This window comes from Ursus arctos, unplaced genomic scaffold (assembly GCF_023065955.2).
Source record: "Ursus arctos isolate Adak ecotype North America unplaced genomic scaffold, UrsArc2.0 scaffold_2, whole genome shotgun sequence".
Classification (NCBI taxonomy): Eukaryota; Metazoa; Chordata; class Mammalia; order Carnivora; family Ursidae; genus Ursus; species Ursus arctos.
This window is the reverse complement of record NW_026622874.1, coordinates 99,179,983-99,206,327: the sequence shown is the minus strand read 5'-3', so window position 1 is coordinate 99,206,327 and position 26,345 is coordinate 99,179,983. Positions and strand designations below refer to the sequence as shown.

Genomic DNA, 26,345 nt, shown 5'->3' with positions numbered 1-26,345 from the left:
GAGCCTCTGTTTTAGAATTGTCCTTTGTACAGAAGATGCTTACTTAATGGGTATGTCTTGTTTATAAATATATTCATTAAGTAAGCTCATGCACCGGGGAACCTTCTAGGTGCTGGGCATACGAAGATGGAATGATGTGTCCCTGCCCCCACAGAGCTCATGTAAAAGAGAGGACATGGAGTTACAGGGGAACAGAGGTGCATGTGGACAGTGTCCCTAACCCAGGGGCAGCAGAGGGGACGCTCATGATGCACCGTGATCAGGCTTGATAGTGAGGTTGTGGGCACCTGGGTGGAGAGGGCCCTGAGGCCCTGGCTCTTGGTGAAAATAGATCCAGGACTTGGTGATGGGTTGGATGTGGGAGTCTAGAGACAGCAAACCCAAGAATGACGTCTTCAGTTTTGATCTGATCTACTGGGAAAATGGTGATACCATTTCCTGAGATGGAGCAGGTTGTCTGAGTTACGTATCAGGCTTCTTAGATTTGAGGGGTGTCTTAGGGCATCTGGGAGAGGGTGTCAAGTCAACAATTGGGAGGATGAGTCTGGGGCTCAGGGGACAGAGGGCTTTGAGCCTGAAAAATGTGTTAGAAATGATTTTTAAAATCATGGGGTGAGGGGCGCCTGGGTGGCACAGCGGTTAAGTGTCTGCCTTCGGCTCAGGGCGTGATCCCGGCGCTATGGGATCAAGCCCCACATCAGGCTCCTCCGGTAGGAGCCTGCTTCTTCCTCTCCCACTCCCCCTGCTTGTGTTCCCTCTCTCGCTGGCTGTCTCTATCTCTGTCAAATAAATAAATAAATAATTTAAAAAAAAATAAAATAAAATCATGGGGTGGATCGGGTCATCTGGGAATGAGTGTCCACAGTGACGAGGGCCAGGGTTGAGCCCTGGACTGTGCCTGCACTTACAGATCAGTGAGAGGAGGAAGATCCAGCACAGGGGCCTGGGAAAGGCCTGCCAGTGAGATAGGAGATCTGGAGACAGGTGGAGAGAAAAGGGAGGGCTCCACGTTGGCTGTGCTGGTGAGATAGGTGGGGGAGTGCTGTGGGAGCAGCTGCAGCGAGCATGGGGGGCTGGGGTGGGGGTGGTCTTGTGAGAGCGGGAGGTGAGTCAGCCAGAAGAGAGTTCATCTGTGAAGGGAGGAGGGAAATGGGATGCTAGTGTGAGAGGCGTGTGGAGGCAGAGGGAGGCTTGTTTGGTTCTTGGTTGGACTGACCTGGGGGGTGTTTGGGCACAGGGGTGAATAATCTGTAACAACAGAAGGTGGGGTGTCAGGGTGTGGACATTGGCAGGTGAGGGCTTGTGTGCTGAGGAAGAGGCCCTGGGCGGGCGGGGGGTGACCGGACAGGTGCTCAGGGCGTTCAGCTGGACGTGGATGTACGTGTTCATTCATTGGCAGGGACGGACTATGTGGCTGCTGATGCCCGTCTTGCATCCTTTCATTCAAATTTTTGTTTACAAATCATAAATTTCCCCCCAGTCATCCTATTAAACCTATGAATGACTAATTTTCCAGTTATTGACTATTCACTTGTTGAGTTTTTACATTATGATGAAATTAATTCATTGTTCTCAGTGCCCTGCCGAAAGCCGGCTACAGCCCGCATGGTGGTGTGGGTTGGAAGTCAAGAGGACACGGGTGAGGGTCCCTGTGAAGGTCTTTGGGTGACTCAATGCAGGAGGCCATTCCCAGTCCCTGCTCCCTCGGAGTTCTTGGTGCAGCGCTTTGCTGCCATCTAGCGTCATACATGTTTCTTCTAGAGTCTTTTTGGGCGGTTTTGGGGAGGATCTGAGAAATTTTTAAGACTTGGATAAAGGAAAGTGTATTTTAATTCAGAATACGTTGCTGGTCTTCATGGTTTTTTCTTTAAATAAGAGACCAAAGTAATAATCTCTGTCTACCACTGAAACATAAAATAAACCAGATATCTCAATAACAGTTTTGTCTGTTTTGGATAGAATGGATCAATTTTTAGTATTTATTTAATATGAACATTTTTTTACTGTAATTAAAGCTTATATGCTGATTTTTTTTTTTTTTAACGGTGGTACCAGTGGCGCCTGGGTGACTTAATCAGTTAAGCGTCTGACTCTTGATTTCAGTTCAGGTCATGATCTCAGGGTCGTGAGATCAAGCCCCACGTCAGGCTCTGCGCTCAGTGTGGAGTCTGCTTGAGATTCTCTCTCTCCCCGTCTCCCTCTGCCCCTCCTGCTCATTTTCTTTCTCTCTCAAATAAGTAAAACCTTAAAAAAAAAAAAAAAAGGATTTAAACAGTGGTACCAGGAGAGCTCTGAGGATCTTTCTAGAACATAGAACTAACCCTGGGTCCTGCACAAACCACCACAAATCCCATCCAGGAGAAATAGTGATCAGGCTCCCCTCACTCATTGACGTTAGCTCCTCGCCCAGGTTAGAGGTGTTTGCCTGGGTTGTGCTAACTGCTAACTTTATCCCCGTCATGGAGGGTGGGGAGAGCCTTTTAGTTTTGCCAAGCTAGAAACACTAGGAGCATGAACGTTCTGAAGCAAAATCCCCTTCTTGTTTTATTTTACCTTCTGGTGAAATTTGGAGAGTGAATTATTGTGGAGACAAGACCTCTTAACACAGTGAGTGGTAATGAGTATACAGTTGCCCATTGATCAACGTGGGTTTGAACCGCGCAGGTCTACATTGACGCCGATTTTTCCCAGTAAGTGCAGGGCAGTTCTGTAAGTGTATTTTCTCTTCCTTACGATTTTTTTTTTAACATTTCCTTTTGTTCTGTTTTACTTTATTCTAAGAATATAGTGTATAATGTATGTAACATACAGAATGTGTGTTAAGTGACTCTGTTACTCCATAAGTCTTCTGGTCAACAATAGGCTGTTAATCGTTATGTTTTTGGAGAGTCTAAAGTTATATGTGGATTTTCGACCACTCGGGGGTCGGTGCCCCTCACCCCTACATTGTCGAAGGGTAAACTGTACTTTAGATAACCTTGAAAAATAACAACACCCACTCTGCCATTCTGCCTTCATGGCCAAAGTCACTTGTGAAGTGTTCCCTGTTTGCCAGCAGCTTCTGTTTGTTTTGAGAACTGGCCAAATACAGCGCAGCATAATGCTACGTTTGTGTGAGGGTAATTTTTTCCTTAGATGGATATTGCAGGAGAGGGGTTAGACAAATGGATTTAAGTTGCCATTTCATTGGTAATGTAAATAAACTTAAACTATTTATTTTCATATTTAGTTTCCGCATGGGCCACCTTTTGAAAATCCCATTAGCCTGTAGGCATGGAGCTTTTTGCTGGTGTTTGTCTGGGTTAATGTAATTATTGTGAGAATCGTCTTTATTCCCACCACTCTCACCAGTGGGTAGAGACTAGCCTAGGGGAGGGCAAGGTGGGGGCGGTTAGGGACACGTGTTTTTAAAAGGCAAGAAAGGGTCTGCTCTGGAGCAGCTTGCAATTCCAGAATCACGTCTGGGAGGAAATAAGAGGTCAGAGACATGGGTCCTGAGGGCACAAACCATCCCCCCCCCCACCCCTCACCCCGCCGAAGTTCCATTAAGTTTGGGAGAATCCGACAAATCCATGGGGTTGACATTAAGTTATTTTACATTCATTCTTATAAAATAAATTGATTCGATCTGCATCCCTAAGTAGTAGGATCTTCTTGACAGGTTGGTAAAACTGAGAAGTAGGAGTGCAGCCCCACTGTGTATTGGCTGTGGCCTTGTGCACGGTGGTTGGCCTCCTCCCTGGGCCTCATTTCCACATCCAGGAAGTGTTTCAAATTGCAGGAATTATTTGAGGCAACACATGTAGAAGCTTCTAGCACAGTGCTTGGCACACTGCTCAGAAGTTCCAGTGGCCGTGATTATTAATCTCAACATTATCATTCATATGAAAAGCCTTGAAACTGGGAATGAAGGGGTCCTGGAGGGGACCTAGAATTTATACTGTGATGTGCTTAGCATTGAAAGTAAGCAGATGTTTGTAGCAGAATATTCGTGCTTATTGGGTTTTCCTCTGGGAAGAACTTGATAAATTGGCCGTCTTTCCTACCAGTGGTAAGAAATGCATTCTGTTGCTTAGCCGGTTTCCTCCTGCAGGAGTCTTTCCTTGACTCAGGTATAACGCACATTGAAAGCTGTTGGCTTGCTTTCTAAACCGTATTAACCGTTTATATAAAGCTTTAGTTTGGAATTGAGTCAGAGCAATAAATATTTACTCATGTGATAAAGAGAATGTGGAAGATTTTATTTCCTTAAACGTATATTCCCCAAAACATACAGTCCTAAATTAAAGTCCCGGCAGAAAGGCAGAGTAACACAGGGAGGTCCGGTGGGAGTGCCTGGAGAGCTCGGCATTTCAGCGGTTGCATATCGGGTGTCCAGGTGTGAATTTGTTCGTTTTCCTGCCCAGGCTGCCCTCCTTTGAATGGGCTTTGTAACTTTATGAATTTTTGTGGACGGGCTGGAATGTTCTTTCTCAGAGTGGCGTCTGGGCCACACAAGGCCCTGGGGAGGCTGGCAGAGACTTGGCCAGCACTCAGCGTGCTTTTTCCCCTCCTCTCCCACCCAGTTTTCTTTCGTTCTGTCCCTCTCCGTTGCTCACAAGTGCTTTGGCGATAGCCTTCATGACGTAATGTTCTCTGACCGTGTGTCTCCTGGAATCCTTAAAGACAGCGTGCATAGCACCATATCATGTCAGTTACCTGGAAACTTCTATAATCTGCACTTAGTTTATATTGTGCATCATTGAAAAATTGTCTTATTTTTACTGTTTTGCTTTACGTGTGTTCATATAAACTAATATTTAGTTTAAAGATAAACTAATAATTTAGCTAGAATGATCCTAAAAGATAATAGTGTTCTCTATACTTCAAAGTCTTTGAATGGAATTACTCTTTGTAATTTGGAACTTGCTTCGAATCAGATTCTTTATCGAGGTCAAATCTAAGTGATTTCTAATAAATAATCTTCATAGTTACCATTGGCTCAGGCACCTGTTCAGTTGCCAGTTCGTTCACCTCATCCCCGTGGAAGCTGACCTGGACTCCTTTTTGCAGGGTGACCTAAAAGCTTACCTGCGCAACGAGCAAGAGCACATGCGGGGGGACTCGCAGACCATGCTGCTGCAGCGGATGGCCTGCGAGATCGCGGCGGGCCTGGCCGCCATGCACAAGCTGCACTTCCTGCACAGGTGGGTCCACCCGGTGGCGCCGTGGGCGTCCAGGTTCCGCAAAGGACTTTGGAGGGCGTATGAGTAGAAGCTGTCCTGGATGTCCCAGTGTCGGAATGAGGGTGGAGTTGGGCTTCCGTTAAACTGGTACCAGGGAACAGAATGTCTCCATACAGCCTGAGGTCTAGAAGCCATTTCCAGAATTTCAGAGAATGTGAAAAATTTGCTCAGAGCTGAGAGCAGACGGTGCCAGTCTCCCTGCAGACATCTCTCTGTGTGTCCCTTTCATGACAGCGTCAGGCTGTGGTTCTAGTTGCGAGGTTGCTGGGTGAGGAAGGGAGGATCTGATAGGCTGGCAGCCAGCGCTCGGAGAGACCTGCTTCCCCGCCCCACCCCACCCCCGGGCGGGTTGCAGGTGGTCAGGGGTTGTGTGCGAGCAGTACAGCGGTCAGTGTGACGCATTTGTGCAGAAACCGTTCTGGTCCGATTTGAACAGCCACAGGTCTTTGGAGCACATTGTATTTTGTTTGCTCAGACCCTTGATGTAATTTTCGTAATTAAAACAACAAAGGGCTTTGAGGCCTGAGGTAATGGTTCTGTCAACCCAAAAGGAGATTTCTGCTTATTCTCCTCTAGCCTTCTGAGCTCAGATTTATATTTAAAATATGTTTGAAATTATTTCTCAGGTCTCCAGGGAAACCAGCTTCTCTTTAGTTGACTTTAATTAAGTCATTTAACTCTTAATGATCCGAAGAGCAGAAAAGGAGCACCTGTGTGTGTTGACCTTAAGGGCTACTAAGAATTCTTTTTTTCTTTTTTTTTTTTAGTATTCTTATTTTTAAAAGGTAGGTTTCACAGGAATATATTTATAGTGTGATGCCATCTTTTTAAATAAGAAAACATCTGCTTGTATTTGTAGAGGTGTGAGTGCGTGCATGTGGTTGAGTGAGTGTGTGTGTGTGTGCGTGTGTGTATGTGAGAACAGACATGGAAAAGTACTCTATCAAATTCTCAGTGTTATTTCAGGGTAGGGAAGAAAGAAAATTATTAACATTTTTCCATACATCTATATCTTATTTGACATGCAGAGTAAGCAAGTCATTCTGATAAAGGGCTTTATAAAAAACCCCAAAGATTATGGGTTTCTTCAAGCACGAGGCAGAATCCCTTACACGAAACTTCAAAATGTAAATATCTGTTTGCCTTATAATGGAGAAACCTTGGATTTCATTTTTTAATCTCTTATAGCAGGTTAATACTCAGCATATTTATATTGTTACTCTTTTGTAAGACGCGGCAGATTATTCCCTAAAAGGTGGTTTAGGAGTTTTTTGATCTTGGAGGCTGGGGCGTTTAGAGAGAATGTCATGTCAGACTCAACAGCGTGAAGGCCTCAGAGGCAGCTAGAAATTGCATTTAAAGCTCACATTTGTTCCTGCTACTGTATTTTAAAAATTGGCAAAGACATCAGAGTAAATGTTCTTTTCCTGTGAGTTTCTATAGGTTAAAGTTCTACTTAATTTAGAAATGTGTGAGCTTTAGAACAAATAAAGATGATAAATTAAATCACATGGTTTGGGTGCTATCCAGGTACAAGGTAATATTCTTTAAACTACTGGCAACTGTCCCCTCCCTGTCTCCCTGTCTCCCTCTCGCTCTTTTTTTAAAGATTTTATGTATTTATTTGTCAGAGAGAGAGAGCACAAGCCGGGGGAGTGGCAGAGGGAGAGGGAGAAGCAGGCTCCCTGCTGAGCAGGAAATCCGATGTGGGACTTCATCCCAGGACCTGGGATCATGAACTGAGCTGAAGGCAAACGCTTAACTGACTGAGCCACCTAGGCGTCCCTCTCTCTCTCTCTTTTAAGTAGCTATGTTTTATGTAAAATTCCCACTTGGGGCAAAATTTGTGCTTTAAGCTTTTTTTTTTTTTTTTTTTTTGATCATAGCAAACCATATAGCATATTTTTAAATTGGAGTCAGAATATTTATTGGCTGACTCAAAGTCAGGCTTTCTGTGTTGGTTGAAAATAGAATAGCCCACACGTCCAACTAAAAGCCGTTGGCTATTTTGGAAACTGATCTAGTAAAGCACCCCCAATTACATTTTATTTTTGCCTATTGTTTAAGAGGAGACGTATGCCTGGGTCTTAGGTAGCCTGCAACTCTGAAGTTTACATGTGACATCTGTGAAGGCCATGTAAACAGCAGAAGCTGCCAGTATGCTACGCTCCACACCATTCTGCCTTTCTGGCCGAGAGCCTGGGACTTCCTGTCCCTTGCCTGTCAGCCTTCCTTAGCAGCTCCAGTGAGATGCCACAGGTCACTGTGATGAGCTAAGTACACAGGTTCCAGTGGGTGGCGTGGGCCTTGTGGTGGCTCAGATAGCTGAAGACCTCTGTGGCCGTGGCCTTGAGAGGTACCCGGGTGACCACTGTTCACGAGAGAGCCTCTTTAGGATTTTCCCACTTTTAAAGTTAAGGTAACTTTCTGCTGAGAAACCCTGGGGTTCTCCGGCTCTCAGAGTGTGGCTACCCAGTGTTGCAGGAGCATGATACGTAAACACTAGGGTTCGGTGCAATTTTACATGATTTTTTCTTAATCTGTACTGTGTGTTGTGTCCACAGTGGTAGAGATTAGGAAGTCTGGTTACTAATCAGCTTGTGCTGAACCTCTGGCATGAGTGACCAGTGTGTGTGAAATGAAAGAGTGAGGGTCCCAGATGTGGGGCCTCACCTGCGCTAGTCTCGGGTTCTTCACTTGGAAGATCTTGGTCATAGAGCAGAGCTGGGATTCAAAATCAGAGCTGTGGTCTCCAGGGCCCACACTCTTAGCCAGTAAGCTACCCTAAACAATCACTGGTCACCCTTTTTTACTGGGGACACGATACTGTATATTGAGAAAAAGCAAGATACTAGTTTCTTTAAAAAACAAAAATTTTCTTTAAAAAATTAGTAAGAATTCATTGTAGCTTGCTTATAGATACACTAAAGTGTATCTGGAAATGAGGGTAAAAAATCCTCATTCCGTTTTCAGCAATGCCACAGAAATTATTTATAATTTATTATAAATTATTTGGGAGTAAATGTGAGAAGGACACAGGACTATGTGTGCAGTGTCACCGAAGGACATAAAACATGTGAACAAGTGGAAAGATGTAGCCCATTTTTTGGTGGGAAGACAACACAGAAATGTCAGTTAACTCAAAATTATTTTTTTAAAGATTTTAGTTATTTGAGAGAGTGAGTGAGAGAGAGAGCGCACAAGCCAGGGGAGGGGCAGAGGGAGAGAAGCAGACTCCCCACTGAGCAGGGAGCCTGATACGGGGCTCAATCCCAGGACCTTGGGATCATGACCTGAGTCGAAGGCAGACACTTAACCGACTGAGCCACCCAGGCGCCCATGTTAACTCAGAATTAATACGTAAACTTCATAAACAATCCCATTAAGAACCCTCACAGGATTGCTGCGGGGGGGGGCAGGTAAAAATTATCTTTAGCTTCACGTGGAAAAATAAGTGTCTAGAAGAGCCAGTAGAGTATGAAAAAGAAGTCAGTTGGGGCAGAAAGGGAGGCTTGCTTTACGAGGTACCAGAACTCACAGCAAGCCACTGTCGTAGAGATCCGTATGGTTTTGACGGAGAAACAGATAGGTAGAGAGTAGACAGTACGTAGACCAAGTGAATCTATGGCAAAAGTGAAACTCCTATCAGCGGGGAAGAGATAGCTTCCCTGTTAAATGTGAGCATAGTTACCCAGCCATCTGGGAAATTATTGGAAGTCTGCACCATCCTGTATGTAAAAATCAAGATACAAGAAATAAATGTGATATTGGCAAAATTCTGGAAGGCTGTTTGTGTTACCCAGCGATGAGCGAGGCCTCCTAACTAGAAAGGCCCTCCTCTCCTGAGATAAACCCAGGAGTTGTACAATAAAGGGCGGCTATTACATGAAAGGTCGACCGTTCTATAAAGATTAAATATTTAGGGGCGCCTGGGTAGCGCAGTCGTTAAAGCGTCTGCCTTCGGCTCAGGGCGTGATCCCGGCGTTCCGGGATCGAGTCCCACATCAGGCTCCTCCGCTGGGAGCCTGCTTCTTCCTCTCTCACTCCCCTGCTGTGTTCCCTCTCTCGCTGGCTGTCTCTCTGTCACATAAATAAATAAAATCTTAAAAAAAAAAAATTAAATATTTTGCATAGCAATAAACACCACAACAAAGTCGGTGGACAACAGACTTGGGAAGATGTAGTTTCCAACACGAGGAGCAGCCAAGGGCGACTGCTCACGACACACAACAGGCACCTACGCATTGGCAAGAGGACGAGGAGCCCCTAGACGATGGGCAGAGGCAGACGGGCCAGCAAACGGGAAGGTGGTCCCATTCAGTAGTTAGGGACGTGCGGGTTAGAGGCATGGAACCTCAGAGCTGCTGTTGCTAGTAAGGATATGGGGAAGTTTCTGTCCTGAATTGCATATGAATCATTACCAGTTTTTGGAGAGCTAGTGGGGCAATAGCTGTATAATTAAAAATACACACTCCCGTTGCTAGATTCACTTCCATAGGACAGAGAGGCACTGAAACTTAAGGACGTGGAGTGGAATGATTTGTCGTAGTGTCATTTGAGGTGGCGGTGAAGAAAAGAAACACGACAAAGTAAACTCTCACGGGGGGGAACGAGAGCCAGTTTCAGGCCATCCGCACTGTGGGCTACCACACGGCTGTCATAGAGAAAGATGTGGAGCTGCTGGTCTAGTTGACCCAGAGGGATTCCACATTGTGATGTTGCTGAGTAAGAAATAAAGATGTAGAGAGGTTGGCATGTTGCATAAAGCAAATGCTCCCTCTTCCCCTTATCTGTATTTTCTTGTGTGTACACTATGTGTATGGAAAAATACAGAAAGATTATACTCACCAGTTTGTTAATACATATTACCTGGAGTGGGTGGAGCTGGGGGAGGAAGATAGTTTAAAAAAAAAACACATTTTTTTTTATTCAAAAAAAAAAAAAGAGGCCTCAGAAGACTAGTATTCCTGTAACCCAGTTAATGCAAAAGCCTGTACATGTGCGTGAGTGGACGCGGGAGGACAGAGCGCTAGGCTTGGGCTGACTGTGCTGTGTCCGTGGAAGGAAGGCTCGCCGCAGGCTGAGCGCATGTACGGAGCACGGGGAAGATGAAAGTGGGCATCTTCGGGTGGAGGGCCGCTTGGCCTTGGGACCCTAGCCCTCAACTTAAAATCATCGGGGGTGAGTAAAGTACTTAATGTTCCAGTTTTCTAGATGACGCTAGGCCTTATGGGAAAATGAATGTTCTGGGATCCGTGGCATAGTGCTGGCCGTGCTCTGAAGCCAGCTGGTTTGTCACTTGATAACCACGCCGGCCTTCCCTGACCCTGATCCCTGACCAGCCTTCTAGGCCGGGCTTGGGTTGCGGGGGTTGTGTGAGGGGTACTACCAGCCCCACTGAGTTTTCACTCGCCTCCCAAGTGATTCCAGTGCACGCCCAGCGTGAGCACTACCCCTCTGAAGAGCGTGCAGTTGCATCCCGAAGGCAGCTCAGCTCCATGCTGGTGGGGACACCTTTACAACAGGCCTAGGGTATCCCTTGCCGTATGTTAGAGTAGCCTTCTTCTTAAGGACTTTGAAGGGGGTCACCAGGCTGTTGAGGGAAGTCTCCACTCTGACCAGTCTTCCCAGCTCTGTGAGTGTCCGTCAGCCTCGTTCTCTTCCAGGTGCACACATGTGCCGCTCAGGAGGCGGCCGCAGACAAGACTCGGAGGGACCCCATGCAGATTTCTGGGGTGCTTGCTCGCTCTCTGAGCTTCCTCCCTCCTCTCCTTCTGCCTCGCCCTGCAGTTCAGCCTCTTTGGCAGCCTCTGTTGCCGCCGTCCAGGGAGGCTCCTGCTCTCTGGGCTCCGTGTCTGTCTGCTGCAGTTTGTAAAGTGACCCTAAACAGAGCCCTGGAGCACATGGGGAGCTCCCCTCTGATATTTTGTTTCTCTTCAGGATTAGAACCTGGGCTGTTGACTGTCCAGTACCTGAAAACTGCCGCCTTATGTATTTTGTCCAGTCTTGTAATCGTGTACAGGGAGGAGATAAGCCATAACCAGAGGTTGAGACCCATAGATGCCTGACTGTCCGGCTCAGCGTCAGCTCTGGCCCGGTCCTGGAGAAAACTGAGAACCGGAGGCTTGTCCCCATGTTATCACCGTTTCTCAAAACCCAGGCCAGCAGTGGTGGCCCACATTCCAGCCACAGACCTTCTCCTCGGCGTCTGTCCAGAGTTTCACAGTGCAAGTGTCCTCTGTACGCCTGGAGCCTAGCAGGTTCCTGACATGCAGGAGGCGCTCAGTAAATATAGTCTTGTTCAGCTAGCAAGGACTGACCTAATAAATCGGGGCAAAAGCTTTCAAAACTGTGTCCTTTGTGCCATATCAGACTCCTCGGGCTTTCGTCTTGAGCTTGTACCGCTTTGAGTGGTGCTAAGTGGCAGTTTCTTCAAAATTTAGGGATTTTTTTTAAACTTCCATGACTGCCAAAGGCAGAGCAGTCTGGTCAGCAAAACAAGAATTAGGGGTTCAGGTTGTTAATTCACCTCTGGTCAGCTGTACCAAGATAAGCCACGTTACTTAATCCTTCTGAACCTGTTTCTTCTTTGAAATGGGGATAATCTTTATCCTGAAGTGCTGTTGTCAAGAGGACTTAAGATAATGTATGCCACGCCCTGGAAGAATATTCAGCAGTAAGTTTCGGTTATTTTCCTTTCCATGTGCACCTCTGTTTATCAGGAATTCAGCTGGCTTGGGAAAGCATAAGTAACATGAATTGAGGTGTGGGTGACTTTGAAAATGGCTCCAGCCTCACTGAGCTGTTTCCAGTCGAGCAGTCCTTCTGGGGCCGGGTTCACTCCAGCTCTAGCTGAGCTGAGACAAGTAGTGATGCTTCCTTGTGAGTCAGGATGGGGAACTCTTCAGATCTGTGGATCCCCACTTCCCACGTCTGCTTGCCCCGCTCACGCAGCCGAGTGCTGTACCGTCACTGACGGCGGAGGCGGCAGCCTTGCTGCTGGCCGAGGGGACGGAGCCAGAGACTGTCGGAGCTGGATCATTTGGCAGCCTCACCGCTAGACCTGTTTTTCAACTTGAAGGAAGAATATACTGGGTGTTTGTGTTTCCTGACCAAAAGCAGCCATTGACGTCAAGAATTACCTGTGTTGTTAAGTTACGCCTCTGTGTTTTTCTCTTCTCTGGCTTTGTGTTTGGGCTTCAGAGAATATTTGCTTTTACCAATTTTGACTCAAATTAGATCATTATCTTGGAACCGGATTGCACCTTAACATTTTGAGAACATTTCATATATTGCTTTATTTTATCCTTACAAAACCTTGTGAGTTAGCTCTTAACAGCACATCCCTTTGGTTTGTGAGTAAGCTGAGGCTCCGATATGTTACGTGACTTGCCCCAAGTCACGCGGCTCCTAAGTCGTGGAGCCAGGGTGAGTTCCCACATCGCCTTTGTCGCTTCCCCTCTGTGCTGAGTGTGGCGCTCGCGTGCGTCGGGTGGAGTAGGGGCTAAGTTAAGAAGACGCTCCTCCAGTCCGATCCTGGTTTCGGTCCTCATTACTCCAGATTTCAGGTGAGGAGAAGCATCCTCCTTCCCCTGAGAGCGTCCGTTGGATCGTGGAAGAGTTTTAGGGTGCCTTTTACAGTGAAAGCCAAAGGCCTTTTACTTATGTGACTTTTCATCTTTTCCGTATCCTTCATATTTGATGTGTCTAAAGACCTGCACTGAACATGTGGAAGGAGAGAGGGGAGGCGGAGGGAGCAGGGCAGCCCAGTTATTGCCCAGGGGTTGGTGCTCAGATGGCCTGCGGGGAAGGCACCAAGTGCTGAGACCCCTGCCCGCCTGCAAGGGACACACGCAGGGCCCTTTTGGAATGCTGGCACCCAGCCTTTAATTCTGCTCTTAGGAGATGGGTGTGGGGAAGGTTAGGAAGGATCTGTTTCTAGAGACTCTGGAAACGCCCATCAGTGGTGCTCGGTGACAGAGCCTCAGTTGGCAGAACCCACGGCACTGTCTTGTCTAGTGGACAGTGTCGCATGATGGAAAGCATTTTTCTGCCCTCAGAGGGTATATTGCTTCTTCCTCCCTCCTGCCTCCCTTCATTCCAAAAAAGAGAGACAGATTTTCTTCTTAAGATTGGAAGTTTCTCTCTTGCTCCCGGACACCACAGGCCTGAGGCTTCTGAGGGGAGCACTGTGAAAATTACCACTAGTAAACAGTGTAGAGACGGTAGAATAGAACCAGCTGGCCGTCTAGATGGGCACATGTTCATCGGGACCAGCCATACGCCCAGGACAGCGCTCTGATTGCTAGTGCGTTGTCGCTGACAGTTCCTGGGGGGATGGCGTCTTAGAGCTGGCTTTGCAGCCCTGGCAAAGTTACTTTGATTCTCTGTGTCCTCATCTGTAAAGGGGAAGATAAGAGTATCCACTTCCAAAGTTCCTGGTGAAGATTAAGTGAGGCAGTGCGTGTATAGAGCTCAGAGAAATGCCCAGCGTAGAGTAAGTGCTTTATAAATCTTAGCCATTAACGGGTGATTGGATCAGTGTCATTATGTACCAGGCTGGCGGTCACTGAGTTACGTCACCACCCTTAGCTGCTGCCATCATCAGCCTCAGCTTCGGAAATTAGTATCTTTGAAAATTAAGAATTTAATCATTAGTTTAAGCTTTTGTCTTCTGAAGTCATATAAAGGGAAACATTTTGAGTTTCGGACTAGAGAAAGTTTTTGATAACTTTATGATTTGAAAGTATATATTGGGTGTGCTTTTCTCCTTTAATTTAGTGGACTTTCTAATTCCTATGCCAATGGATGATCAAAAAGATAAAAAGATTGAAAGATAAAAAGGGGCTTATACCAAAATTCAAAGTATTTACTCTGTTGTCTATATGGAAGGTTCTTTCAGGAAAAGTAGTTTTTACTTTTCAGCGTATGTATTTTTGAGAATTAACCTGTTCTTAAATAAACTATGTAAATTGTTTTCAGTAAGTCCTGAAAATGTGCTCTTTACCTCCCTGTGGAGAGGTGGGGTTTGCAAGAAAGCAAAGTAATTTGGAAAGGGCCTCCTTGTAACACTCACATGTCTTTGAAAAAGAAGCTAAAAAATTAATATTTTTAATGTAGATTAGTTTTGGGTACTTGAAGTTGTAATTTTATTCATCTTTAGTTATAATAAATAGACAACCACTAGACTTACTCAAGTAATACAAGTTACTGTAAAAAATTATGCAGACACTTTAGCTCATAGTGTTTTAAAATTCTTGGTCATTGTTTTTGTTTTTGTTTTATACTAATATATTTTTTATTATATGATGTTAGTCACCATACATCCCTGGTTTTTGATGTAAAGTTCGATGATTCATTAGTTGCGTATAACACCCAGTGCACCATGCAATACGTGCCCTCCTTACTACCCATCACCGGTCTATCCCATTCCCCCACCCCCTCCCCTCTGAGGCCCTCAGTTTGTTTCCCAGAGTCCATAGTCTCTCATGTTTCATTCTCCCTTCTGATTACCCCCCCTTTCTTTATCCCTTTCTTCCCCTGCCGATCTTCCTAGTTCTTATGTTCCATAGATGAGAGAAACCATATGATAATTGTCTTTCTCTGCTTGACTTATTTCACCTAGCATTGTTTTTTTTTTTAAGATTTTATTTATTTATTTGAAATAGAATGAGAGAGAGAGAGAGCACAAGCAGGGCGGAGGGGCAGAGGGAGAGGGAAAAGCTCCCTCAGCAGGAGCCCAATGCAGGGCTCTATCCAGGGATCCTGAGTTCATGACCTGAGCCGAAGGCAGATACTTAACTGACTGAGCCACCCAGGCGCCCCTCTTGGTCACTCTTAAAACAGTAGGAAATGAGCCATAAATCTGCTATGGACGCAGCAGCAGGTATAGATATGGTCAATATTTAACCTTAGCAGTTACTCGTTGTGTTTGTTTTTTTTAAGATTTATTTATTTATTACAGAGTGCGAGTGAGCACGGGGCAGGGGCAGAGGGAGAGACTCTCGGCAGACTCCCTGCTGAGCGTGGAGCCCCATGCTGGGCCCAATCTCACAGCCCACGAGAGGATCACAAGTCAGACGTTGAGCCAACTGAGCCACCCAGGTTCCCCGCCGTATCAGTTACTATTGTAAGAAAAAACCTGATCATCTCCATGGATTTTAGTAATGAAGCATATGATATATAATCCTTTTTCCATTTCCATTAGAAAAGAATTTTAGGGGCACCTGGGTGGCTCAGTCGTAAGCGTCATCCTTCTTTAAGCGTCTGCTTTCGGCTCAGGTCAGATCCCAGGGTCCTGGGATCCCGTCCTGTGTCGGGCTCCCTGCTAAGTGGGGAGCCTGCATCTCCCTGTCCTCCCCTCCTGTGCTTCCTCTCACTATCTCTGTCTTTCTCTCTCAAATAAATTAAAATCTTTAATTAATTAAAATTTTATTTTTAAAAAGATTTTTATTTATTTGAGAGAGAGAGACAGCATGAGAGGGGGAGGGTCAGAGGGAGAAGCAGACTCCCTGCCGAGCAGGGAGCTAGATGCCGAGCAAGCTCTCAACACCCACTCTGCTTCATAGAGAAAGCCCTGTTCATAGCAGTTTGGGGTGACATCGTCCTGCTTGCAGATCCCCTTGTCCTTGTGTTCACGTCACTCTTTCTGTTTTCAGTGACTTAGCCTTGCGGAACTGTTTTCTTACCTCGGACCTGAATGTGAAAGTGGGAGATTATGGAATAGGATTCAGCAGGTACAAGGTAAGCCAAGGTTTAAAGATTCTCTCCTGAAGCTGATTTAATTTCATAGTCATGAGGTGGTCATATCACAGAACGCCACTCTGGTTTTGGAAGAGGGGTACGAATCTTGGTTATGTTGCCTTTTTTGGAGAGTGGTTTGTTCTAGTCATTTTAACAGAAGCGTTGGCTTGTGTGGTTTGTCTGCATCAGTGGCTCTGTGCTGAGGTTTTGTGACAGCTTTCCAAAGGCTTTGTTTAAAAATAAGACTTTTATGCAGCGTAATTAAGGTAGCTTGACGGTGCATAATACATTTTAGGGTGAACACATGGGCAATAATCTTTACTACCTGTGTAATAAAATACACTGTACATGTCATATCAGTCTTCCTCCAGGAAAATTCTGGCTCAGATTATAGTACGCTTGGAATTTAGATTTTTTAAACTCAGCTGTAAATATATCCCGAAACAAAATAAGAGACCGGTTAGGTTGTCATGTTTTTTTGGAGCCCAGCTGAATGAGGTGACATGATATGGGGCACAGAATGTGACTGCTCTGGCTCCGGTGTCTTCCAGGGGTTCTTATGAGGACCACAGGGGTCACGTTTTCACAGTACTGTGTAACTGAACTATATTACGTGAGTATGAGTCAGGTATTTGTCTACATGGTAGCTCTGGCGTCTTGAGCCCTTGCTGCGCACCAGGCAGCATGAAGTAGTTGCCCACAGTATCTGTGTGAATCCTCACCATCAGGGGAGGTGGGTATTGTATCATCCTCGTTTTACAGATAAAAAGGCTTCGCGTGTTTGTTGCGGGCCCAGAGTCTGGTAGCTAGCTGTACACGGTTGAGCGTGGACTTAGAGCCCAGCCTGTGCTCTTATTAACCGCAGGCACTGCTGCCCTACTCGGGGCATAAGGCCCAGCGTATTTTAAAAGGTGTTCTGCTCAGAGTCTGTGTTCTGCGCATCAGACGTGGCGTACCTTCCTTTTCCAGGAAGGCCGACTGAGCAAGTGTTCAGGGCTCAGAGAGCAGCTCACGAAGCCCAGGAGGCTTCAGAGAAAACCTCACCCACCTGCTGCCCAGAAAATCTCTCTTCATGCCCATTTCTTTTTCTGATATGTCTTTTGGGTTCGGTATGTGTTTTCTGAGAATGACCTGGTGTTAAATCATTGAGTTCACTAAAAAGCGTGATAGAATTTAAACTTCTGTATGCTTTCTAACAAAACAGGAGGATTATATTGAAACAGATGATAAAAAAATTTTCCCTCTGCGATGGACTGCTCCAGAATTAGTAACCAGCTTTCAAGACAGACTACTAACTGCAGATCAAACTAAGTATAGTAATATCTGGTATGTACTGATTTACCATTCTGCTGGCTTTTGTGTAGCAAAGTCCTAACTTCTTTCCCCTTGAGTACTTAAAGAAGAATAATTGAGTAAGATTTAGGAACACAGGCGTGCATGATGGTGAGGTAAAGACAATTTATTGACGTCATAGCAATTCTGACAGTTGTGATGATATAGTTAACTTTTCTCTTACCCATTCAACGGTAATAAGGTCCGTAAAAGCAGGAACCCGGTCTATTTTCTTGACTCCTGTAGGACCGACAGTATAATAGACATTTTAAATATTTATTAAAGTGAATGAAAAAACAGAAAGAGGTTTGGACCAACATGTAATACTGTGATTTATAGGAGATCAGTTTAATGAAAGTTGAAAAAAACGTGTTTCCGTCTTTGACTAACGATTTCTGTTACAGCTTTCTTAATTTATATATACATTTTTTTGTGCTATTATCCTGCTTTTTCTATTTTCTTTTTCTCTTCTTGCCTTCTTTTGGATCGATTTTTTTAACTGCTTTTTCCTGTTAGTTTGGGAGCTGTATATGCTAGTCCTATACCTTTATTAACGGTTACCCTACAAGTTATAACATGTATATTCCACTTATTTTAGTCTAATATTAGTTCGTATTTTGACCCTCTCTCTGAACAATACAAGGACCTCAGGATACTTTAACATACTTTACCCTGGTTTAACTGTAACCGTGCAGCTTCACGTACACACACGCACCTGTGCACACACATACACACACGCACCCACACAGGTATATCTTATTGGGTATTTTTTTTTCTTTTATCCTCACAAGACATTATTATTGGTTTTTTAGCACTTTTTTGTTTAGGTTTATCCACGTAATTAAATCACTTTGCTCTTCATTCTTTTTTTTTCTTTCTTTTTTCTTTTTTTTTTTTTTAATCTCAGACATTCCATCTGGGATCATTCTCCCTTTGTCTGAAGTATGTCCTTCAGAATTTCCTGTAGTGAGGGCCTGCTGGTAACAGACTCTCAGTTTTTTGTAGGTCTGAACATACCTTTATTTTGTCCTCATTTTTGAAATATATTTTTACTTGGTGACAGTTACTTTCTCTCAGCATATTGAAGAGATCATTCTACTGTCTTCTGGCTTCCATTGTTGCTATTGAGAAGTCAGCCGTAAGTCTACCTAAGCTCTTTGAAGGTAATGTGACCTTTTCTCTCTGGCTGCTTTTAAACTCTTCTCTTTGTCTTTTGTTTTTTGTAGTTTCACATGACGTGTATGGGTGTGGATTTCTTATGTTTTTCTGCTTGGGATTTATTTGGCTTTTCATATCTATAGGTTGGTGTTGTTCTCAGCCCTGCCCTTCAAATACGGCCTCTGCTCCATTTCTCTCTTTTGGGAAGTCCGTTTAGACGTGTATTATGCCTTCCTGCTCTGCCTTCTGTCTCTTCCTCTTGCCTTTATATAGCCTATCTCTTTGACTCTCTGGGCCACACTCTAGATAATTTTGAGACCTGTGCTCCAGCCACTAATTCTTTCTCTTTTTAAAAATTCTCTTTTCAGCTGTGTCTGTTCTTCTGTTAAATCTCTCCATTAAGTTTTATATAGTTCAGCTTTGACTTTTCAGTTTTAGGAACTCTATTTGGTTTTTCAAAACACGTCCCAGTGTTTTTAAACCAATGGGATTATGATCTGCATCAGATAATTCCGGTAGCTGAAGTCTTGGGGTATCTGATCTTGCTGGTTCTTGATGGTGCCTTGTTTCCTGGGGGTAAGGATTTTGGAAACCTAGAATTGGGGAGCATTCCTCCAGAGAGGATCCACACTTACCTGCTTGTGTCGGATACCAGGGGAGCTTTACTTGTTCAGCTACGTTGTTTTTTTTTTTTTGAACAGTAAGGTGATGTGAATTTGGGCTGCAAATACAATCAAGGGCCAGCTCTGTGGTTACAGCTTGTTAGGGACCGACCCCCCCTTACACACACACACACATACACACATTCTCACACATTCGTACACACGTACACTAACTCACAGCACCTCATTGCTGAGTGAGCTTGCCTTTTGCGCTCCTGGAGGGAGGCAGGGGCAGGTTTAATCTCACTGCGAGGAGGTCTCTCTGTGATTCCCCTTAGCTTGGGTAGGCCCAGGGCTTTGGACTGTTTACCAGCACCCGCATTGCCTTATAAACCAAGACCACAAAATCCCAAGTTCTGTGCTTCAGCAAAGGCACCAGCTCAAAGGTGGTTTTGGTGTTCTCCTTAGTTCTTCAAGTTCTAGAGTTTTTCCTGACAGTTCCCTGTTAGCCCATCTTTGATGCCTTTAAAAAGATGCTTTGTATGCTTCATCCGTATATTGCCTGTTCCTAGGAGGGCGTTGAACCTGAAAGCTTAGCCTGTGTTCCCAGAAACAGAGCCCACCCCTTGTTGCCGACACTTTGAGAAGTCTCTGGTGGTAGGGCCGACAGTAGTGCCAACTGCAGCCCAAGGCAGGGGCCACGCTGCCCTGTACCAGGGGTGAACAAGAGGGCCCTCTCTTAGAGACTTCTTGGAAGAGAGGATAAGAACTACAGGATGCTTTTCTTCCCAGAAGGGAGAAGCCAGTGGTACTCAAGGATGCAAGAGCGGGTGCAGGTGAAGAACTGAATAGCTAGGGGTCAGCGGCAGGGATTGCTGGCGGTTATCCTGGAGGACACCGCACGAGGTAGAGTAGAGAGCTCCGGGGCAGGGACAGACCTTGAGGAGGAGACTCGGCTCATCTTTCTCTGTGGCCTGAGGAGATGAGTAGGGGATGCACAGAGATGCTAGAATTGGTGGAGTGGGGAGTTGAGAAAGCCCATGCTTCATGTTCTCTGAAGAACAGGGTGGGCTGTGGGCTGGAGGGGGGTTTGGTTTGGGACTAGGCCTTGTTGGGGGAGGGAAAGGGAGTTAAATCAGGCATTTGGAGAAATTGACACGGTAGTTATATGCCCAAGATCACATCAAGCAGGGTAGCGATAACACTCGTTTTGCCATTAATTATATACTATCTCTGTGGTCTTTAGTGTTTCATGTGAATTTCTTATTTTCCTCAGTTAAATCGTAAACTCCCTGAAGTCGTCCATAGTGTCTTAAACTTCTTTTGTATCCAGAAAGGCCCTCTGCCTCTGGCAAGTCTGTGCCAGGGAAAGGAAGTGTTTTATATCTTGAATTGAGTTGTGAAATTTGGGTCCATTTATTTTCTCTGATAGAAGTGGTTTCTCAGCTTAGATACTGAATATGGTGATTTTGTTCACTGACTTGTGAAGTTAGCATAGCCAAATCAACTCATAAGTTACACTCTACAGTGTCAAATGATAGACCTATTTATTCAGTACAGTTTATGATTCAGACAGGCATTCTGGACGGATCGATCCAAGTCATGTCAACCATCAATACCCAAACCTGGCTGGATGTCAGAAGCACTAGGGAACTTTAAGTACAGTTTCCTAGGCCACACCCGCATCTACCAGCTGAGAGTCCTTGGGGGTGGGTCCTAAATACCCGCGTATTGCCAGACGACACAGGTGGTCAGCCAGGTTTGGGAGCCGTTGCAGTGGCTAGGAGATGCTGCGACACGACCAGAGGCTTATGGGGTAGAAATCTAGAGACGGCACAGAGCAGGTGGAGAGTAAGTGCCCATCTCCATGGCGACAGAGCACTTGGCCTGAGAGAATGGGATGGGTGCCAGGAAGGGGCGTTCCCTCCTACCCCGTGGAAACAGCCGCATACCTGGAGGCATGGAGAGGCTCGGCAGGTGGCAGACACACAAATAGGTGGCAGATGATGTCGAGAAGTCCCTTCATAATAGCGACCAAACCCACACTGTTAGGAAATGTGTGCATCGCCAAAGAAGACATTACTAGTTTAGATAAAGGTTTCTCTGAGGTACGCGCTGGTGTTTACTGCTATTGTGAACGGGATTTTTTTTTTGGTCTGCCTCAGGATATTTATCTTGTTATCTCACCGTTTAGCTGAACTCTGAAATAGTCCTAACGACCTTTCGAATAATTTCTTGAGTTTTGAAGTTGACGGTTGCATTAGCTCCTCTCTATAATTGTGCCCATTATCTGTTTAATTTTTTTTTTTTTGCGTTGGCCAAAACTATCTTGAGTACTCAGTAGTAAATATGTAAATGTGAGGAGGCGAGCTTGTCCTCATTTTATTGAAAATGCCCCTTTTTAAAAAAATCACGTTAAAGAGCTATCTTTAATAACCTTTTCAGTACACGTCTTGTTCATAAAGTCACTAAAGAGCGTACAGATAAAAATGTTGGTGCTGAAAAATTTGACATCTAAAGGGAAGAAGAAATAACTTTTCTTTTTTCCACAGGTCTCTGGGTGTGACGCTTTGGGAGCTTTTTGATAATGCTGCTCAGCCTTATTCCAACCTTTCCAACTTAGATGTTCTCAATCAGGTGATTCGAGAGAGAGACACAAAGCTCCCTAAGCCCCAGCTGGAGCAGCCCTATTCTGACCGATGGTGGGTAGCTCCATTTTACATTTTGTTGTCTTTAAAAGATAAGGAAATCCTCTTTCTATGGGTGTTAGTTGTATATTCCCTATTTGTAAACAGTAAATGTTATGAAAAGCAGTCATTTGTGTATTATTCACAACTGAGTTTAGATTTAGCATCTATTTTTAAAATTTAATGTTTTTTTTTAAAATGTAGAACAGGTAAGGATTTATGAATTGTGTGCAATAAGAAAAAATGTGAAGTCTGAACTAATTTAGAAAAGTCAATATTAAGGGTGTTTCCTATTGTGAAATTGTTTTAAAATGAGGCAGTGCTTGTAAGTGATACCTAGTATGTGAGAAAAGAGCGTGGAAGCAATAGTATTTAAATAGGCAGCAAGAGCTAATTTGCATAATGTATGTTAACATTTGCAAAACAAATTTACTTCTTACGCGTCTTCGGTCCAGTTCTTACTCAAATGCTGGTTAGGATCAGGTTCCCCTCTTTCTCTTCTTTTCTTTTTTTTTTTTTTAAAGATTTTATTTATTTATTTGACAGAGATAGAGACAGCCAGCGAGAGAGGGAACACAAGCAGGGGGAGTGGGAGAGGAAGAAGCAGGCTCCTAGCGGAGGAGCCTGATGTGGGGCTCGATCCCATAACGCTGGGATCACGCCCTGAGCCGAAGGCAGACGCTTAACCGCTGTGCCACCCAGGCGCCCCCAGGTTCCCCTCTTTCTAAGCTTCTGTTTACACCACTGCGTGCACAGCGCGTTCTGCTCTGAAGGAAGGAAGCGTGGCAACCCCCTGTGCTTACCCATGGCTCCGCTCCCCACGCTGCTGGAACCGTTTCACCCAGAGTAACCGGACCTGGACTCTGTACATTTAATACTGAAGTCCTCTTTGTCTTACCTTCTGCTCATGGCACCAGCTGAAGATGTTGGCTGTATTCAGTCAGCCCTTCGAAGACCCAGCTCCTGGTTGCTGGCTTCTGTGGACTTCATTGTCTGCTGTTTCCCTCCACTTTCAGCCACTTTTCTGATCTGAGGAAGCCATGTGCTACATAAGATCGGAGTGTTACTTTTTACTGGGGGGAATAGAGATTAGTTACAGCAGACTTTGTTTCTGAGAATTCTTGCAAAATAAAGTGAATAAATCTAAAACTGTAAGACAAGTGCATTCTTTACTTCACAGAATACCTGTGATAATTTTTTAAAGAGGAGATTGTGTTAAAACTGTTTCTAACTCCTGGGCCCAAGTCACTGGATAAACACCAGAAAAACAAACGACAGACACCGATACCGCGAAATGTCCTGGGAACACAAAAAACTAGGTGGCCAGATTTTTACATTTCTTTATTTCCTCTTTCACCGTGAACTGAGCTGCTTCATGTGGTGGACAGTGATCGTAGCGTAGAAACTTTTGAGGTGTTGAGTTGGCTTAGGAGTCCTTGTGAAGTCCTTTCTTATTTTAAAGCAATTTATCATCACTTCATTAATTACCTCTCCATTGTCACGCAGGTATGAAGTTCTGCAGTTCTGCTGGCTGTCGCCAGACAAGAGACCAGCGGCCGAGGACGTGCATAGATTGCTCACCTACCTGCGGATGCAAAGCCAAAGGGACTCAGAAGTCGACTTTGAACAACAGTGGAATGCTCTTAAACCAAATACAAGTAGCAGAGACGCTTCAAGTAATGCTGCGTTCCCAATTCTCGACCATTTTGCCAGGGATCGGCTTGGTCGCGAGATGGAAGAGGTCCTCACCGTGACTGAGACCAGCCAGGGCCTGAGCTTCGAGTATGTCTGGGAGGCGGCTAAGCACGACCACTTTGATGAGCGCGGTCGGGGCGCCCCAGACGAAGCCTTGTCCTACACAAGCATCTTCTTTCCAGTTGAAGTGTTTGAGAGTTCACTTTCGGATCCTGGGCCGGGGAAACAAGATGACAGTGGCCAGGATGTCCCCCGTGGGGCCCCCGGAGTGGTTCCTGTTTTTGATGCCCACAACCTTTCTGTTGGAAGCGACTACTACATCCAGTTGGAAGAAAAGAGTGGTAGCAACTTGGAGCTCGATTACCCACCCGCACTGCTCACAACCGAGATGGATAACCCAGAGAAGACAAGTGATGAGACGTCCCAGTTTCTGACACTCAAGAATCTTGAATTTGAGGAGTCCAGTACAGATGAGGATTTCTTCCAAAGCAGTACAGACCCCAAAGATTCCAGCATCCCCGAGGACGTACATGTTCCCAGGGGCCCCGAGAGCCCTTTCAACAGTATATTTAATGATCTGGACAAATCAGAGGATCTGCCCAGTCACCAAAAAATATTTGACTTAATGGAACTAAACGGAGTTCAAACAGACTTGAAGCCGACCACTTTAAGTTCAAGTCTGGATGCCTCCAGAGAGTCAGTAACAGCGTGCCACTTTGAGAAAGAAAAGCCCCGTAAGCTCTTTGACTGTGAGCCTCTCTGCTTATCAGAAAACCTTTTGCACCAGGATAATTTTGATCCACTGACTGTTCAAGAATTGTCAGAAAACTTTTTATTTCTTCAAGAGAAAAACTTACTAAAAGACTCATTGTCTAGCAAAGAACATGTAAATGATCTTCAAACAGAACTTAAAAACGCCGGTTTCACTGAAACAATATTAGAAACTCCACGTAGAAATTCTTTAGATCCTGAAGTTAAGTTTGCTGAAAGTAAACCAGGCTTTTCCTTGTTGCAGGAAAACCTAAGCGCAAAGGGTAAAGATACGGGTGTCGTGTTCGAGGACACCACTTTGAACACCTCATCACAGTCTTCCCCGGAAGTGCAGGTACCTCCTACCTCTCTCGAGACAGAAGGAACACCTCATCACGTACCTCCGGATACGTTCCCAAAGCAGGGAGAACCCACATGTTCAGATGTCGGTGTCCATGAAGACTGTCTCTGCCAAGAAATCAGTCCAGACTCTGTGGCCGTCACAGTTGTAATCCCCTCAACTGATGCCAAAGCACACGGCATTGGCGACAGGTCCCATGACTTGACCCACCAAAGTCAAGAGGCCTTGAGACTGACCAAAAGTGACTCGGTTCTCGTTGATGACACTTTTGCCAATAAGGTGAGTATAGGAAGTAGTCTTCCAGAATTGAGACAGAACTTACAAAACCAGCCCCTTTCAGAAGACCATCATAGCGGTAGTCTGCTGGAGAAAAACGTGGAAGCTGTGGAGACTTTGAGTCAGCTGCGTTGTAAAGATGGTGCCAAAGAGGGGGCCTTGGTGTCCGCCCTCTCCTCGGACTCAACCAGTCAAGACAGCCTTTTAGAAGACAGCTTGTCAACACCCATTCAGACTTCAGAACAGTCTGTGGAGACCCCAGACTCTCTGGATTCGGTGGATGTCCATGAAGTTTTATTGGGTTCTTTGGACTCTCACACGCCTCAGAAACTCTTGCCCCCCGATAAGCCTGCAGACAGTGGCTACGAGACCGAGAACTTGGAGTCCCCTGAATGGACTCTGCACCCTGCTCCCGACGGCGCCTCAGCCTCAGAGGCAGCCACAGCGGGCGACGGCAGTTTGCCTCCCAACCCGGTCATCGTCATCTCAGACGCAGCCGATGGCCACAGAGGTACGGAAGTGACCTCGCAGACTTTTGCACCTGGCTCTCAGAGCTCATACCGAGACTCTGCTTACTTCTCAGATAATGACTCTGAGCCGGATAAGAAATCCGAGGGGGTCCCAGGGTCCTCAGCCTCAGCCTTGGAATTGGTAACGGATCAGCCCCTGCCTGAGCCAGTCATCCCAGAGCAAAGTCCTGGCACTAAGGACAGTTGCCTGGAAACCAAACATTGCCAGCCAGACCAAAGTTGTCTACCTGCTTCGCAAGATTCCAGTCACCTGGAGTCGAGAGAAACGTCAGAACCGGCACCAGCTGATGTTTCCAAGCAGATGCCTCCTCCTGAAGATGAGGCTGGCAGTCCCCTGAGTTTGTGGAACTCCGAGCTGAGCAGCGGTGATGACTTTGAGGCACAAGAGGAACGCCCCTGCACACTCGCCTCCACTGGAACCAACACCAACGAGCTCCTCGCCTTTGCAAATTCCACCCTGTGCTCCAGCAGCCCGTCAGACCTGACGGTGGAGAAGTCCTTGTGTGGCCACGCCGAGGGCCCCAAGCTGAAGGAGCCAGATATCGAAGGGAAATACCTGGGGAAACTTGGCGTGTCGGGCATGCTCGACCTCTCTGAGGATGGCATTGACGCAGACGAGGAAGACGAAAACAGTGACGACTCTGACGAGGACCTACGGGCATTTAACCTGCACAGCCTCAGCTCCGAGTCGGAGGATGAGACCGAGCACCCCGTGCCTGTGATCCTCAGCAACGAGGATGGGAGACATTTACGGAGCCTGTTGAAACCCTCGGCCGCTGTTGCCATTGATCAGCTCCCGGATGACTGGAAGAAAGAAAAGAAGGCGGTGACATTTTTTGACGATGTCACAGTCTATCTGTTTGACCAGGTACCTATTAAGCTCCCAACTGTCATATTAGAGAATTCCAAGGTGTGTTAGGAAATCGAGTGTGCTTTGTTTTCCTGATTGCCATTTTGAGGCCACCAACTGTTTTATGGTTCCTCAA

The 26,345-nt window shown here is 45.7% G+C and overlaps 1 protein-coding gene across 2 annotated transcripts in view; it reads left to right on the top strand.

The window, feature by feature from the left end:
- The window catches only part of LMTK2 (lemur tyrosine kinase 2), an 81,720-nt gene that overhangs the window by 46,384 nt on the left and 8,991 nt on the right, over positions 1–26,345 (top strand). For both annotated transcript variants that reach the window (XM_026516272.4, XM_026516273.4), the window contains exons 7-11: positions 5,053–5,186; positions 15,884–15,968; positions 17,173–17,294; positions 21,613–21,762; positions 23,254–26,227. In XM_026516272.4, coding sequence (XP_026372057.2) covers positions 5,053–5,186; positions 15,884–15,968; positions 17,173–17,294; positions 21,613–21,762; positions 23,254–26,227 — 3,465 coding nt within the window. The remainder of the gene's footprint in view (positions 1–5,052; positions 5,187–15,883; positions 15,969–17,172; positions 17,295–21,612; positions 21,763–23,253; positions 26,228–26,345) is intronic.